Source organism: Schistocerca cancellata, chromosome 1 (assembly GCF_023864275.1).
Source record: "Schistocerca cancellata isolate TAMUIC-IGC-003103 chromosome 1, iqSchCanc2.1, whole genome shotgun sequence".
Lineage (NCBI taxonomy): Eukaryota > Metazoa > Arthropoda > Insecta > Orthoptera > Acrididae > Schistocerca > Schistocerca cancellata.
Genome location: NC_064626.1, coordinates 154,627,722 through 154,645,018, shown reverse-complemented (window position 1 = coordinate 154,645,018; position 17,297 = coordinate 154,627,722). Strand labels below are relative to the sequence as shown.

Genomic DNA, 17,297 nt, shown 5'->3' with positions numbered 1-17,297 from the left:
AAAACCACCCACATTGCCAGCTTTTTTAATTAATACCTCTGCCTAGCGCCATCATGAAAAATGTAAACATTTAGATTTATTGAATAAAACCATTCAAATATATCACACTAACACAATGTAATACAAATTTTATGTCGCTCGAGTACAAAAATACACTTTACAAAGTGATCTTTTAGTTAAAATGCGACCAGTATAGCGATATGTTTAGATAAGTGATCACTTCACTGTTACTGTTACAATTATTGTATCTTTGATTGGAGCTACACTCATGCTCATAAATTAAGGATAATTGAAGAATGTGGTGTCACACAATGTGGCACTACACAGAACTGGCGCTAATAGCTTAGGCACATAGAGAACACACACAACACAGGTCTGTAAGTCCACGGTATTGGTGATAAGTTGAGAAAACTGTACTGAAACACATGTGCTACAAAATGTCACTGTTTCCTGCACATGTACCCCAACATCAATATGGGATATGATCACCATGGACACATACACAGGTCGCACAATGCATTGGCATATTCTGGATCAGGTGCTCGAGCAGCTGCTGTGGTATAGCCTCCCATTCTTGCAACAGTGCCTGTCGTAGCTCCTGAAGTGTCCTAGGGGTTTAAAGACATCCAGCGATTTGTTGACCAAGAGCATCCAAGAGGTGCTCGATGGGGTTTATGTCTGGAGAACAGGCAGGCCACTCCATTCGCCTGTTATCTACTGTTTCAAGGTACTCCACCACGATGACAGCTTGGTAGGGGCCGTGCATTATCATCCATCAGGAGGAATGTGGGACCCACTGCACCCCTGAAAAGGTCGACATACTGGTGCAAAATAACATCCCAATACACCTGACCTGTTACAGTTCCTCTGTCAAAGACATGTAGGATTGTACATGCACCAATCATAATCTCACCCCACACCATCAAACCATGACCTCCATACAGGTCCCTTTCAAGGACATTAAGGGGTTGGTATCTGATTTCTGGTTCACGCCAGATGAAAACCTGGCGAGAATCACTGTTCAGACTATACCTGGACTCGTCCGAGAACATAACCTGGGACCACTATTCCAATGACCATGTACTGTGTTCTTGACACCAGGCTTTACGGGCTCTCCTGTGACCAGGGGTCAGTAGAATGCACCTTGCAGGTCTCCGAGCAAATAAACCATGTCTGTTCGGTTGTCTGTAGACTGTGTGTCTGGAGACAACTGTTCCAGTGGCTGTGGTAAGGTCTCGAGCAAGGCTACCTGCAGTACTCCGTAGCCGTCTGCGGGCACTGGTGGTGAGATATCGGTCTTTTTGTGGTCTTGTACACTGTAGACGTCCCATACTGTAGTACCTGGACATGTTTCCTGTCTGTTGGAATCATAGCCATAATCTTGAGATCACACTTTGTGGCACACGGAGAGCCCGTGCTATGACCTGCTGTATTTACCAGCCTCCAGTCGGCCTAGTATTCTACTCCTCGTAACCTCATCAATATGTGTTCTTTGAGCCATTTTCAACACAAAGTCACCGTTAGCACATCTAAAAACATATGCACACTTACTCACTGCACTGTACTCTGACATGCACCAACACACCTCTGCGTATGTGGACAGCTGTCAGTGCCACCATGCGACAACCGCAGGTCACATGCACCGCATGGTCATTAATTTATGAGCATGAGTGTAGATAGAGAAATATTAACAGAAAACATACAGTGCAGCTAGTTAATCTTCAATACTTTTATGAAGCAGACATTGTGTGTTTAGTATGGGCACTAAATGGAAAAAAGAAGCAAAGAAGAAGTTAGCACAGCACTCAACTACCTCATTCACCTACGAACAACAATTTGCATCATATATCGTAAATGTAGTTCTTGTTGTCAAACTAATTAAAAAGAAATTGTTATTAAAATCCCACACAAACTTCAATTCCCTAATATTAAGCTTATATAATACTACAGAATCAAATATCACATGCATGCAAAATAGGTAAATAATCTGTTAAAAATTATAGAACACTGTCAACATGAAAATCTTCATTACTGCCACAAGTTTCAAAAGCTATCAATCATCATGAGGAATCATAACACAAATGAACAGAACTTATTTAAATACAAAGGTTTTGAAACCTTACAAAAATGAATAATGTACTTACAAGAAACATCCTGGCAAATTAAAACTGTGTGCTGGACCAGGACTCTACCAACTGACCTACCCGAGCACGATTCACGATCTGCCCTCACAGCTTATCTTCTGCCAGTACCTCATCTCCTACCTTCCAAACTTCACAAAAGTTCTGCATAAATTGCAGGACTAGCAGGCCTGGAAGGAAGGATGTTAGACACAGCCTTGATAATTGTATTCAGATTGAATTTTCACTCTGCAACAGTGCCTGTGTTGATTTCAAACTTCCTGCTAAATTAAAACTGTATTACAGACTGAGACTTGGGCCAAGGACCTTTGCCTGTCAAAGGCAAGTGCTCTACCAAATGAGCTACCTGAGCACAGTTCACATTCTGTCTGCACAGTTTTACTTCCTGCAATGCATTACCTCCTACATTCCAAACCTCAAAAAGTCATCCTGCATACCTTGCAGGACTTCTTGGACAGCTCAGTTGTTCGAGTGCCTGCCTGCAGAAGCCAAAGTTCCTAGGTGCAATTCCTGGTCCGGCACACAGATTTAATATTCTAGCAAGTTTCAAATAAAACACACACACACACACACACACACACACACACACACACACACACCTGCAGAGTAAAAATTCATTAAGGATACATACAAGATGTTTTTAAATTACAGTATCTATGTACAGCATACATAAATGACATTCTACTTCACCCTACAAACCTACAAGATCAGAAACTGAACAACAGAACTCAGTATGTAAAATTTATATATAGCTCAGAAGATCCAATGCATCAATAATATAATAATACAAATCACTCCATCACTGGAGACTTGTAAACTGTTGGAACAACTCTCAGATTTTTTAACATCTGAACCATGAGCAATAGCCAATAAAAGCTGTACTTGCTCAAAATAACAAGTTAAACATATTGTACATGTTACTATCAATACCGATCAAAGAAAAAACTTTGTCAATAAAAATGCTGCACTGGCATTATATCTCTAGTTGAGCTGTACACTTTAGAAGTACAGAGTACAAACATAATTAAAATAAACTTGTTATAAGCATAAGCAGCAAATATTATGTGAAAAACTGCATATCAAGTGCAAAACATATTTGCAATAGCTACCCTTTAAATTAGTCTAACAACTTATAGGAAAATAACTTCAAGCCATACAACATTATATCATATGCAGTGCAATGGCATTATATAGACAATACTGAAGTAAGTATGAAACACACATACTCAGCCAACAACACATACGAATCATTGAAGTATGACATCCCACCATATAAAAATTCTCTCATGCAGTTTTTATTTATTTGCTTAACAGTCAATAGTATTCAAAGATTCACTATGTCAAATTACGACAAAAGTACAACAGAAAGGCACTTTACAATCGTTTCGTGTGAATTAAGCTTTAGTTACTAGGATACTTTACATCCTTATGTTAGACAGTCAACCACTGGTCTAGTAACTTAATTTTTGACAAGCTGTGTGGGACCAAGCACTGAAAATATTTTGAATTAATAACAGCCATCCACATGATTAGGAATAAAAGTTACCATACCTTTACTAGGTTTCCATTCCCATACAGTAGTACTTCCAAGGCACCCAGTATATCCAAAATTGCAATATCTGAACAGTACTTGACTGCCTCTAAACACCAGTTTATTGCTAATAACAATGTTTTTCCTTCAACTTTTACTTTTTGTTTCAAAATAAGGTTGCTAAACAACTGGCATCCTTTAGCAACCAAAAAGGTGTCATTTGAAGGAACAATGCAACAGCACTGATTTACAATTAAAACAGCTTTCTGGAACCAAAATTAACTTTTTTTAATATATTGACAACCCAAAAACATTTTTTCAGTGGAGACTTAACTGAAGAAGTACTACGAAAAAATATTGTTAAACAATTTCACAGTCGCAGTTCTTCAAAATACGTGCAAAAAAAAACAACATACTACAGCTGCAACATGTTAGTCATATAACAACCATCAATCTTGATTTAATTTACGTAACAAAAAGAAACACATTTAATGAAAAATTAACACTCTAAAAATACAATAAACAAATAAATAAATAAAAACTGAACAAACGGGTCAACTAGACCTAACAACACTGGATGTCTGCTTCATCCCACAATATCATGATGATGTGGTTGTATATCATCATATGTATGCAAATAAAAATAGAGCAGAAAATTAACAACACTTCTTTTGCATCTGTGTCAGTTTCTGAAGTGTAGATTGTGGTGACAAACTTTATCTGTGATGTACACTGAAGCCTATGAAGTCTCAGATGTGACGACATACTGATTTGTAGAGTAGCCTAAAGCCTACGTTAGGTCGAAAGGTGTCTGCGAATTGTTGGAGAGGTATCAAATGGTCAAAATGGCTCTAAGCACTATGGGACTTAACATCTGAGGTCATCAGTCCCCTAGACTTAGAACTACTTAAACCTAACTAAGCTAAGAACATCACACACATCCACGCCCAAGGCAGGATTCGAGCCTGCAACCGTAGCAGCAGCATGGTTCCAGACTTAAGCACCTGGAACCGCTCGGCCACAATGGCCGGCTGGAGAGGTATCAAATGCTTCAGTTGTTCCAAATGAATGCTTTCTACATGAGTGATCCCATTCCTCAGCAAGAGCAGTGCGTAAGTCTGGAACTCATGCCCAGAAATGTACTATTTTCCCAATACATGCAAAATACTACAGCACATGTTCCAATATTCTGCATTTTCGAAGTCACTTACTAGGGTGTTACATACATTATTCGCCAATCATCTGATGTTCCATACCCACTACTGATTTTTTTACATGCCATTCAGTTGAATTTGTGATCTGCCCAGAGAGGTTTGTACTGCTGTTGTGCTTGTGGTCTTTCTTCATACTGTACTGCTGGACAGTAGTAATCATTAGTACAGAGTGCAAGTTGTATCGGTATATTTCATTTTTAGTGTGTTGCTGTTGACCACAGTCAGCTACACATTAGCAGATACCCCAACATGAAGTTACTGTATGGAAAAGCTCGATGGGAGTGCTGACTGTCAGTTATATGTGGAGTATTTTCCACACCACCAAACACCTTCGCACTCCCTCTTTGCTACAGTGAACTTGAAAGCCTTGGAGACATGCACATGCACCAGTGCCAGCACAGACTGTGGTGCTCCATGGCAGTGCTGCACACCCTAGTTTGATGAGGGTGTATCCATGCAGTGGAAGAGGAAGTGACAGCAAGTACCAGAAATTTATCAGTTATGGTGAATGTGGATTACCAAACTGTCTACCTTGTTCTACATGAGCAGCAGCTACACCCATACCACCCCGAGAATGTACAGACAATGCAGTCACAAGATATTGCATCACGAGCCCACTTCTGGAAGTGGTTCTTGCACTTTCATGTGAATGAGTTCGGCTGCTCACAGTGGACCTGTTCATGGATGAAACCAGATTCACCAAGGAATGTATTCTCATTTCCCACAATAGTGATATGTGGACTGATGAAAACCAACATGCTGCACACCCCATGGGTTTCAGGAATGATAATCTGAACATTTTGGCAAGGTTCCTGGATAAACATGTGATGGGGCAATGCCTTCTAATACTACATCTCATGGGTACCATAAAATTTCTGTTCCTTGACGGCTTACTACATGGGCAATTGGAAGATGTGCCACTGCATGTACGTCAAAACATGCAGTTTTCCCATGATAACACATCATCTCAGTTTTCATATGCGGGCACAGATCATCCACACCAAAGAGTTGGGCAACAGTGGATAGACTGTGGTGGCCCAATTACTTGGCCTGCATGTTCTCCCAACTTGAACCTACTAGGCTACTACCTGTGGGGTCACATAAACTCCTTCATTTACAAGATCCCTGTGCCAACCAAGTAAGAACTACTGGTACAAGATATGGCTGCAAAAGATGATGGAGGACTGAACATGTACCAGAACATGATATTGAGGTACTGTAAGGTAGTGATGTTAGTAGTTGGCACATTGAGTTTCATTTTAAGTGGACCCAGATGACAAGCAACAGGAGTCAGAGAGGAATGTATGTTGGGTCATTTTGGATGTAGTGGGAAAATGGCTGATTTCAAAACATGAGTTCCTATGCTAAACTTAACCGTCTTAGTTGCTACAACTAGTTCTCATAGTCTGTAAAGGAAATTTAGTTACACTTTGTATTTACCATGTGTAGAAGTATGAAACCAGAATTTCCCTATAGGTGGTGCTAGCCATCAGTGCAGGGCCTCTGAGACCATGTCCGCAGCACCCTCTGCTTCATGTAATGGCTGCTGACAAATGTCAACACACAGTAACCCAAGTTCTATAGATTGGTATCTGTTTCAGACCCGTAAGCATGTCGAGTTTTGCACCTACTGACTACAACTTGCAGACAGCATTGGTTTTCTGTTATAATTTGAAGAAAACTGCTGCAGAATCACATCAAATGCTTGTTGAAGCTTTCAGGAAACATGCTCTTGGGAAAACACACTGTTTTGAGTGGTTCAAAAAATTCAGAAGTGTTGATTTCAATGTGAGAAATGACAAGCACAGGAAATCACCAAAAAAAGTAAGTTTGAAGACAATAGAAAAGGTACAGAAATTGGGAAAATGGGTTCAGCATGAACTGAATGAAACAGCTAGCAAATTTAAAGACCACTTGTGAAACGCCACTCACAATATACAGAATAAAGTCATTTCTCCATCGAATAGTGGCAGGTGATAAAAAATGGATATATTTTGAGACTCCTATGCGTTGTAAATCATGGGTGAATCCAGGCAAATCATCGACATCCACAGCAAGACCAAATCACTTTGGAAAGAAAACATTGCTCTGTGTTTAGTGGGATCAGAAGGGTGTCTATTATGAGCTGCTAAAACCTGATGAAACTGTTAACACAACGCTGCTGACAGCAAATTATTGATTTAAGTCAAGAATTACTTGAAAAACGAGCAGAATCTGAAAGAATGCAATGCAAAGTCATACATATTGCTCCATGATAATGCCCCATCATACACAGCAAAACAGGTCAGGGAAACGATCGAGATGTTCAGTTGGAAAATACTAAGGCATGCGGCTTATTCTCCAGACTTGGCTCCATCAGATTATCATCTATTTGCATCACTGAGAAACACTCTAGCTTAGCAACATTTCAGTTCATATGAAAATGTATGAAAATGACTCGCTGACTGGTTCGCTTCAAAGGAAGTACTATTTTTTTGGCTTGGCATTCACAGCCTGTTGGAGAGGTGGGAGAAAAATATAAATAGCAATGGAGATTATTTTGAATAAAATATTGTTTATCAGTTTCAAACAACAGACGTGTAATTATCGCTAACAAATTTCAGTTTCATACTTCTACACCTGGTACAGCATAGTTAGTTAACACATTTAGCATCATGTGATGTTCTGACAGTCTAACTACAGAATTAACACTGGCAAAGACAGAACACTGTAAAAATGTAATGCTAACAGAGGATTTTGTATAAACTAGCCACCATACAACAAGCATCTACATCCACAGCAATCACCTTGTCTGCCACGTGGAGGATCCAGATGTAACTCCCAGTATTGACAGGGATTTTTGCTACATGGGAGAACTTAAAAAATGGCATGTACTCAGCCTTTTCAGGCAACACATAGGAAAAATCAGCCGTAGCTCTGTTAAATACACATTAAAAATTGTTTTACATAATTTAGGGAAACCACAAAATTTATCACAGTAGCATTTCCTCAAAGTTTTACCAAAAGTCGCTCACTGGTCAATTTTCCCAAATGAAAGAAGCAACTGCTTGATTATCATGAGGATAACTGATAACAGCTTCATCAATGAACTTTAGAGACACTCACCAAAACTGAAAATGTTAGGTAGTTCTTCTTTGTAAAGCATTTCTTCCCTTTTTCCACTACAAAACTGATTATTTTCCCAAATGTAATAAGAATCAAATACCTTCAAACTCAGATTGTGTGTATACTAACCAAACCAGTTCCAAACATCAGCAGGCAACCTGAATAATATCTTCTTGTTCACCATCGCTGACTGGACATATCAAAATGAGATGTCATGGAACATAGTACCCACAAATTCATTTACATTTTCTCACGTACACAAATGTTCCATGTGTGTGACAGTCATGCAGGTGGCCCAAGTACATTTTCCAGTACCTGCCAATAATATACACTGAGCCAAAACATTGTGACCACATACCTAATAGCCAGTATGTCCAACTTTGGCACAGATAACAGCAGCAACAGATTGTGGCATGGAAGCAATGAGGCCTTGGTAGATTGCTGGAGGGAGCTGGCACCACATCTGCACATACCACTCATCTAATTCCTGTAAATCCCATGGAGGGAGGGGCAGGGGCGGGGGGGGCGATGAGCTCTGACGACACATTCAATCACATCCCAGACGTGTTCGAGCACATTCAGATCTGGTGAGCTGGGGCACCAGTACATTATCTTATTTAGAACTACCACTGCCATCAGGAAACATGATTGTCATGAAGTGGTGTACGTGGTCTGCAACCAGTGTACGATATTCCTTTACCATTATGGTGCCTTGCACAAGATCCAATTGACTGATAGATGCCCATGTGAAAGTTCTGTAGAGCATAATGGAGCTGTCAAGAGCTTGTCTCTGTCCCACAGGACAGATTTCAAGGAGCTGTTCCGCTAGAAGACAACAGATTCGTTCCCTCCCACGAAGAAGAAAGTATTGGGCTTTATCAGACCACACAATGCTCTGCCAGTGCTGATGGTCACATGCCCATTTCTATCTTAGTTGCCAATGTCTAGGTGTTAGCATTGGTACTTGCCTGGGTTATCAGCTGTTCTGTGCACTGTGTGATCAGACACACTTGTACTCCACTCAGCATTAAAGTCTGATGTTAGTTCCGCCACAGTTCACCACCTGTCCTGTTTTACCAGTCTGTGCAGACAACAACATCTGACACCTGTAAGAATCCCGCAACACCTGAATGTGGTTTCACCTTGGTTTCATCATGTGCTGAAGACACTTACCACAGTACCCCTCGAACACTCGGCGAGTCATGCTGTTCCAAAATGCTCATGCCAAGCCTCCAGGCCATCACTATCTGCTCTCTGTCAAAAACACATAGATCATGTGCCTTCCCCATTCTACACAGTGACAGCACACTCACTGATACCACATGCATTGTGTGTGCGACTGACTAGCAGTCATTCCTCCCCAGGTGATGCTGCTATCACCTGGACAGGTTTATATTGCTACCTGGCCAGTGACCATAACATTCTGGCTGATCAGTGTACATGCGGCCCAATGTTGGTCTACATAGCCAAACGTTCAGGGCTCAATTCTCCAAAAAAATTTTTTGTCACTTACAGTTTCTTCCACCTCTGGCAATGAGATCAACATGTGAAAAAGCATAGTAGTATTGTGGTTCAAAATCCATGTTAAACTGTAGGTCCTTCAATAATTTAGTTCATGGATTGAAGGAAGGTAAAGGTATACCAGTTTTAACAGGACCATCCATGCCTAAAAAAGCACTGCCATGTTCAGATACCTTTCAGACTGAGCACTGCCTAAGTTTAATCATTCACTTGTAACCGAATGGCCATGTACACAAAACTGTTCAATTAACTCAAAAAACCCAACATGTAACACACTCAACAAGATTAAAGTATGTTCATAATCTAAAAAATATCTATAATTAACAACAAATAAAAACAGAGACCACAGTAGTGAAGTTATAAAAAAAGTTATTCTCAATGGACTAAGTTGCTGGGAATTTTTGTTGGCAACCATCTTGTCAAGATTGTGGGCCTATTAAATTCAGATTTTGTTATTGGCCCTTTACACACAGTACCAGCTTCCCATTTTGCTCTAAAAAGTGAAGTTCCTCTCAACACTTCAGGCCTTATGTTACCGCACAGTATCTTAAACTTAACAGCAGTTCAGTTTAAGTGTTATGAAGAACATTTAAACAAAATAAAATAAAAGTCACATACAGAATATAAGATTTTATGTCAATTTATAATTTTTGTAAAACGAAAGAAACACATTTTTAAATAAACATCCTTTTGCACCTCCACTGACCAAGTTAATTTCATGTTCTATGGATCATTTGGACAATAAAATGTAATTGCGTGGACTGAGTCGTTTTATATTCACATAAATGTTTTGTAAATGTGTAAAGAGAGTATGTAATAATCACACTCATTTCCAATTAATAAATGTAATAGAAGGAAGAATTCAACACGTTGTTGACACAGAGATAATCAGAAACAAATCATAAGCTCAGGTGGCATTCCTATCATCAAAAATCATTCTTACACACAAGAAGTTTTTTGATATTGCATTAACTAACTACATGTTTACACCATGATAAAGCCACAAATTTCTGTACACCACTATCATCACGTCGCGGAACGAAACAAACATCCAATATAGGCAGATTCAGTTGACCCCGTTTTGCGGCCACAACCAAGATTTCAGAGGGAGGGGGGTTAAATACGCAACCTTAACCAAATTTATTTACAGTGATTAATATGTATAATTTTTTTCAACAACATAACAAACAATAAAACACTCAACCATTTACATCTTACCTCCGCATTTTGTATAATGTCAGACTTAAACTCCAGTGAATTAAATTCATCAAGTAAAGAATTGATATATTGCCGATCTCCTCGGCTTCTTCCATGAAACAATGTCGTTAATTTATCACATAAGCTATTGAATTTCACTGCTTCTTGAGTGTCACACTCACCACACACTTCCATCCCGACACAATAGTAATGTGTACACGGCTACACGCTTACGCGCAGCCCAAACTAACACTGGGCGCGGTGGCTTATGGGAACAGCACCCACCAAGTGTTTTGTTTTCTGGACCTCTGTGGTGACAACATATACACAACAAAGTAACAAACAGAAACACACCACATCATCTGAATTTTCGATGTGCATGTACCTATGGTATTATCGGTATGCTGCAGAGATCAAACAACCCGAAAATGTTATCTGTATGATCATAATGTTCATGTTTCTTCAATGTTTTAAATTAGCTACGAATGGCATTGTTATTCACCTAGAAATTATAAATAACAAAATAGTAAATTATGAACTCTTAGTACGTTTGCCATAAACACATTATACTATCCATTATTTTGCTGATGATAATCCCTCGTGTAATTCCGAACAGCTCGGATAATACCATGGTAATTTATACATAACACGTATTCTGGCCTGCGACCCGTATGCTGAATAAGAGAGGCAGAAACTGTTCCTATAAGAACACATCCCACTCTTCATTACATCATATTTACCCTATATATACTGCCACAAGTTGAAGGAGTCCGATGTTATCGTGCATCATTTTTCAATTTTCCATTGTTTCTGCAGAATCACTTACAGAATCTCAGGTAATCGTTCTGATTTATGTCCATTAGTCGTGTGAGACATGTCCCAATCTAAATAACCGTATGAACTGGTACCTGTACTATAACGGGAAAAATGATACAGATTGATTTAAATGGCCATATACAGCCACATTTACATTCCGAAGTAAGGATAAGCATCCATAACTAAACTATTAGACTACAGAGAGTAATAATATCTTACAACATAACTATAGAGCCACTCGTAAATAAAACTTACCATCAGCAATTATGTGATAATCCTATAAGGAGCAGTCAAATGAAAACGAGATAGATGCAAAAGTAAGTAAACTGTTTATTTTTTCGAAAGTAATCGCCATAATTGTTAATACATTTATCCCACTGTGGGACTAACCGGTCAATGCCTTCAAAGAGAAATGTTTGCAGTTGTCTACGGAATCGAGATTGTATCCAGATGTGCACCCCTTCTTCCGAAGCAAATGGACAGTCACGAATGTCTTTCTTTGGGTCTCCAAAAATATGGAAATCACCGGTAGAGAGATCGGTACTTTATGGAGGATGTGTAAGGGCTTCCAAGCGAACTTCTACAGCACAGCATACTCAAAACAAATTTGGAACACAATTGTGTAAAAAATTTCATTTCATTTATTCATTCATAGCTTATTTAGTATTAACAAATGTTCATCTCTATGTGTACAAATGATGCATTTTTCACGAAAACTGAATGTAATTTTAAAAAGTGTCATTTACAATACGTGCAGTTGTTTTCATATATTCTTCTACGTCCATTCATATCAAAGGAATAACTTGTTTTAGGTATCACAGAGGCACAAAGATTGGATTAGAAAATAAGGGCTGTAACATTTTATTAATTTTTTTCTCTCTGAGTCACAGTACCTAAACACAAAAGAAGCCCAAAGTTCCAGCGGTATTGAAAGTACCAGACCCTAAATTTCTTAATTCATTATCTTGAAAATTGTAAAATACTCACTTCAGTGTGACTGAGACATTTATGATGTTTTATGTTGATTGTGACGCAGACCCAAGAACTAAAATGAAATTTATTTTAGGAGTAATTATTACCCTATATTAAAACATTCTCTTAACAAACATAATATATGTATCATTTTAAAAGAAGTGACATTGGGGTGGTACCAGAAGCGGCAATGTAAAGTGTTTGTTCTATATTAATAAAATAGCCAATGCTTTGAAATGGTAGTCGCCGGACAAATGCGTAAAAGTATGCTTCTCACTTCTCTGAGGCGTGTACATGCTATTTATATGCAGGATTAAACGAATCGCGTTTTGTATATAATGTCAGTCAATTGCCTAATCCTTATAGTTCGTCTTCACATGCATTGTTCCTCCTGTGTTTCATCTTACCATCAACTACATGAACTTTTTTGTCGGATACATTGAAACGAAAGTACAGACACAGGTATTTCATGTACCTCTGATCAACAGTAGAATGAATATCAATGCTCGCGATATATTTTAATGTTTAACTGCGTCCACCGTCGAAACATTGAAAGATAGTCAAAAGGATCCTGCAATAAATATCCACTTTCGTATTTAGTTATGAACGTCCAGCGACCACTGCTCGTTAGACAAAGGTGCCTTTACCGAAATCTTTACTAATAACTTCTATTTTCTTGTTTTCTGTCTGTCTATAACATATGTTCTGAACTGGAATTGTGTCTTCTGCTAAAATCGCCCAGTGCCAAAGCAGACTACTAGTTCACTGTATGACGTCATTGTTAGGAACCGTAGACGTATTAGTGACTTATTTGTGTGCAACGCTTAGCGAACAGTCATTCAGGCATGCGAACTTATTCATACAAAATGTGCTAGTTTTATGGTCAGATTTGAATTCACTCTATATGAAAGGCCACGCTTTTCTCCTAGGGACTTTTGAAATCAAGAAATTTATGTTGGTACCGCGTGTTTGGCCGCGCCCCCTTGTCAGCTGTTGACGTCTGCCGCTCCTCTGACATCTGTAGGTGCCACTGTGAACTACTTCAGAAATCAACCAATCAGGACCAAAGGGAGGAAAGTGGTCGACCTAACCGGTCAGTGAGCAATCTGTTGTGGAAGTGGGAAGGTCTTGTTTGACATCAAAATGTTACGGTACTGTGTATCACTTTTCAAATGAATGAGGCGACGAACTTCGGGAACACACGGTGATCTAAAAAGGAAACGCGCGGACGTAGCTAGTTTTACTGATGATTTTTCAGGTGTTAGATTGACAATATGCTGTAGGAAGTGTCCGTGTGTGCAGTGAAATAGGAGGTGAAAAGAAAAAGCACGCAAAATGGCGGATCTGGAGGCAGTGCTCGCGGACGTGAGCTATTTGATGGCTATGGAAAAGAGCAAATGCACGCCAGCAGCCCGAGCCAGTAAGAAAATAATCCTTCCCGACCCAAGGTACGTGAGGCAGGCAGCAATCACCCTTCTAACTTTAACGACAATGCCTGGAATGACGGTGCGCTTATGTGTTTTTATATGTGTGTCAGTTTATTCTACACAATTACGACTGTAATTTATTGGCAGAAAAGTTACTTATGTTCTGAAGTTTAAACTTCAAAACTAGTTTAAATGTATTGCGAGTTCATACTCTTTGTCGGGAACTGACATCAAAGTCACGCATGGTTTGTGTACATGTTACATAGCATGAATGTAATCCACATGACATGTATCTCTTTAGCTCTGTGTCAAGAGGCAGGTCCTTAGTTGTGGGAGAACCACAGGCTGATTTTGTTCTAAGCCCTGTGAAAGACACGAGCATTTTACAGTCAGTACTTCGCCGGGAAGCGCGAAACAAAATTGTGTTATGGACGAAAGAGAAAGACATTACACGAAAAGTATTCACTGACAGTTTTACTAAAGTGTGGCCTGTTTCTTTAGCCTTAAATGTAGTATACAGATTTCTCTGTAATGCAACTGAATGCTCATAAAATGATGGAGGGAAGCACAAGTTGCCTCCTGTTTCGAAGTACACCTAAGGAACACCAACACATCAGAATGAACGGTAAATAGTATCCAATATCCACACGAACTATAATATCAGAAACATCTATAGCTAATATGTGCATCCAAAAGCCTAGTATGTTATTTTCATCATCAGTGGCTCTAGGAGAGAGAGAAGCAAGGTGTCTGGAAAAACTAGGTGACGTAGTGGATCCACTGAGGAAGGCAGTCCTGTATGTATCGACAAATTTGAGTTGATATTCACTAACAACGAGAAATGGCTGCAAGGAACATCTATATTTGTTTCCTGAGCCAAAAGCTACACATTTGAATAACATTTCGGGGTGGAAGAAATCTTTCACACAGACTGCATTCGATGACTTGGCCAATGTTTGCGCACTCCTGAGGCCCCAAAAATTACCAGTTTGCTGATAATCCCCTTGAAATCATGCATTTGAATCCGGACAAAAAGGAGAGAAAAGGGACATGAATAGGGCGCTACGATAACGTTGCATTTATTTTGGTTAGTAGATGATACCTGTCAGTTGCATGATGTCACGTTAATGAACACTTTTCACCATTTCCTGTTTCTGAAATTTTTCTTTAAATTGTACGAGGAATTATAACAAGTATTCGGTTCGAAAGGCTTCCTTATTCGTTGTGTACAAACATAGCTTCACTGACACAAAGTGTTAGAGAAACTGCCGGTATTAACAAAATCCATAATGAACAACTTCAATCTCTTTTGAAGTTGAATCAACACAAAGTTTTGTTTGAACGTTACATAACTTTACTAGACACTGTCCAGTGGGAAATGGATATGCCCTATTTTCTCCCGTTTGTAAACTGGCTGACCAGGCGCTATTGGGTTATCCTGTCCTCTAAATATGGACAATGGTAAAAGCAGTAATTCTATTCGCACTAATTTAACTCCCCTGCCACACAGAAATACGTGGATCGGGGTGGGGAGGCCACTCAACTTTAATTGTTCAATGTTACAACATGTGAGAACTATTATACGCACACGAATTGCCTGCTGGCTTAAAAGAAAAAAAGTATGCGTCGATCGTGCTACCTTCAGAATATCAAAGATATTATTACAGTCAAATGAATTCCTTAAAAACTCAATGAATGTAGATTTTCCTTTCTTTAGTCTGTTTTCTAATATAGGTTGTATTTAAGAACCGTCTCACAGTTCTTAAATTTCTCCGGAACCTGAGATCGACTTTTGCCAGTCTTTCTAGTCTTATGTAAATAACTCGTTCCAGTAGATTTCAAGCTTGACAGGACGTTGGTTCGGTAAAATTCACACCTGTCTGCGCGTGCCTTCTTCATGAAGTCTGATGTTATTTAGCCTGTCGCATTTCTTGCACACCCGATGGGATAGTTTTTGTCCTGGCTGGCTCTCAGAGATCGCAGCAACTGTGAAGGAATGTCGTCTTCCTAAATGGTATTGCTCGATGTAAGTCGTCCAGTGTCCTGTCAAATTCTATTCACAGTCTCAGACATTCCGCGTCATCTTCATCTACTTCATCTTTCCATACTTCTGTTTTAAAATTTGTGAGTACATTAAGGTCTGCGTACTGCAGCCTGTTGCTGGATACACCTTGTTTTCAGAATTGACCGCGTAGTTAAACGGCATATCAGAGGTAAAAAAAAACTATCGTAATCAATGTTCTTTTGTTTTCCGTTTGTGATCCACTGATATAAGTACGCATAGAGGGCAAATTGGTGCACTTTAACTTGTGATTTCAAAATGAATTAAGTTATTACCTAAAAAACGATGAAAACAATGCACACATGTAAGTAACTCTACACATTTAACAAATTATATTAAATGCTGCATTAATGAAATTCCGTCGCAGCTCACTAAGAGACTGCAGTTACATACGCGTAAATACATAATCGGTAAGAAGTCTACGTACATATTTGTTTACCAAGCGCATCCCGAGTTGTTTCACCCATTGTCACCATCTGTTGCTAGCGAGTAGATTATGATGTGTTATTACGTGTTTCTGGCATCTTAATATATAGGTCTTGGTATAGAAATATATATATATATATATAATTTCTTTATGACACTGTGGCGACGGTAATAAATTGCTTTTTTACCTCTATCTACGTCTGTGGCTATTATGCGCAACAACACTTATACACATTGCATGAATTTTTATCATCTAAATTTGAAACGCTGGTGATAAGTGGATAGAGATACGTGACTGAGCGGGACTGTGATCTGTTTCCAAACAGTTAAAACTGCTTCAAGTGCTTCCCGCAATTCTTTAAAAATGCTACAGTTGATTACTTCACTCTCTTATCCATAATATCGCCGATGTCGACTGTACGACCCAAACCCCGTTATTCATCCTCCTACTGATCATAAGTTAGTCAAATGTGTCTGTATAACGGGAACAGCACAGAGACAAACGTTGAATTGTGATTAGACTGCCAGTGTGGTTAGCTTGTCTCGTGTTCTGCGTTGTTTGCGTGTAGGTACACTATGTGATCAAAATGGCTTAAAAGTTCGTGGCGCCCTCCATCGGTAAGGCTGGAATTCAATATGGTGTTGGCCCACCGTTAGCCTTGAAGACAAATTCCACTTTCGCAGGCATACGTTCAATCAGGTGCTGGAATCTTTCTTGGGGAATGCCAGCCCATTCTTCATGGATGGCTGCACTGAGGAGAGGTATTGATATCGGTGGGTGAGGCCTGGCACGAAGTCAGCGTTCCAAAACATCCCAAAGGTGCTCCATAGGATTCAGGTCAGGACTCTGTCAGGCCAGTCCATTACAGGGATGTTATTGTCGTG

The 17,297-nt window shown here is 39.3% G+C and overlaps 2 protein-coding genes across 5 annotated transcripts in view; one reads left to right on the top strand and one right to left on the bottom strand.

Annotated features, from left to right (window-relative positions):
- Window positions 1-11,620, bottom strand: part of LOC126167365 (HEAT repeat-containing protein 6) — a 78,575-nt gene extending 66,955 nt beyond the window's left edge. The window contains exons 1-3 of one of the 4 annotated variants that reach the window (XM_049920474.1): window positions 11,450-11,620; window positions 10,731-11,017; window positions 3,693-3,938 (exon numbers count right to left, since the gene is read on the bottom strand). In XM_049920474.1, coding sequence (XP_049776431.1) covers window positions 3,693-3,938; window positions 10,731-10,904 — 420 coding nt within the window. In that variant the 5' untranslated portion in view covers window positions 10,905-11,017; window positions 11,450-11,620. Of the gene's footprint in view, window positions 1-2,144; window positions 2,266-3,692; window positions 3,939-10,730; window positions 11,018-11,449 lie in introns of those variants that run through there. The other 3 variants (XM_049920471.1, XM_049920470.1, XM_049920473.1) reach the window with 3 other exon arrangements.
- Window positions 11,621-13,578: 1,958 nt separating this feature from the next.
- Window positions 13,579-17,297, top strand: part of LOC126167332 (G protein-coupled receptor kinase 1) — a 1,141,113-nt gene continuing 1,137,394 nt past the window's right edge. Inside the window, exon 1 of the mRNA XM_049920468.1 lies at window positions 13,579-13,945. Coding sequence (XP_049776425.1) covers window positions 13,833-13,945 — 113 coding nt within the window. The 5' untranslated portion in view covers window positions 13,579-13,832. The remainder of the gene's footprint in view (window positions 13,946-17,297) is intronic.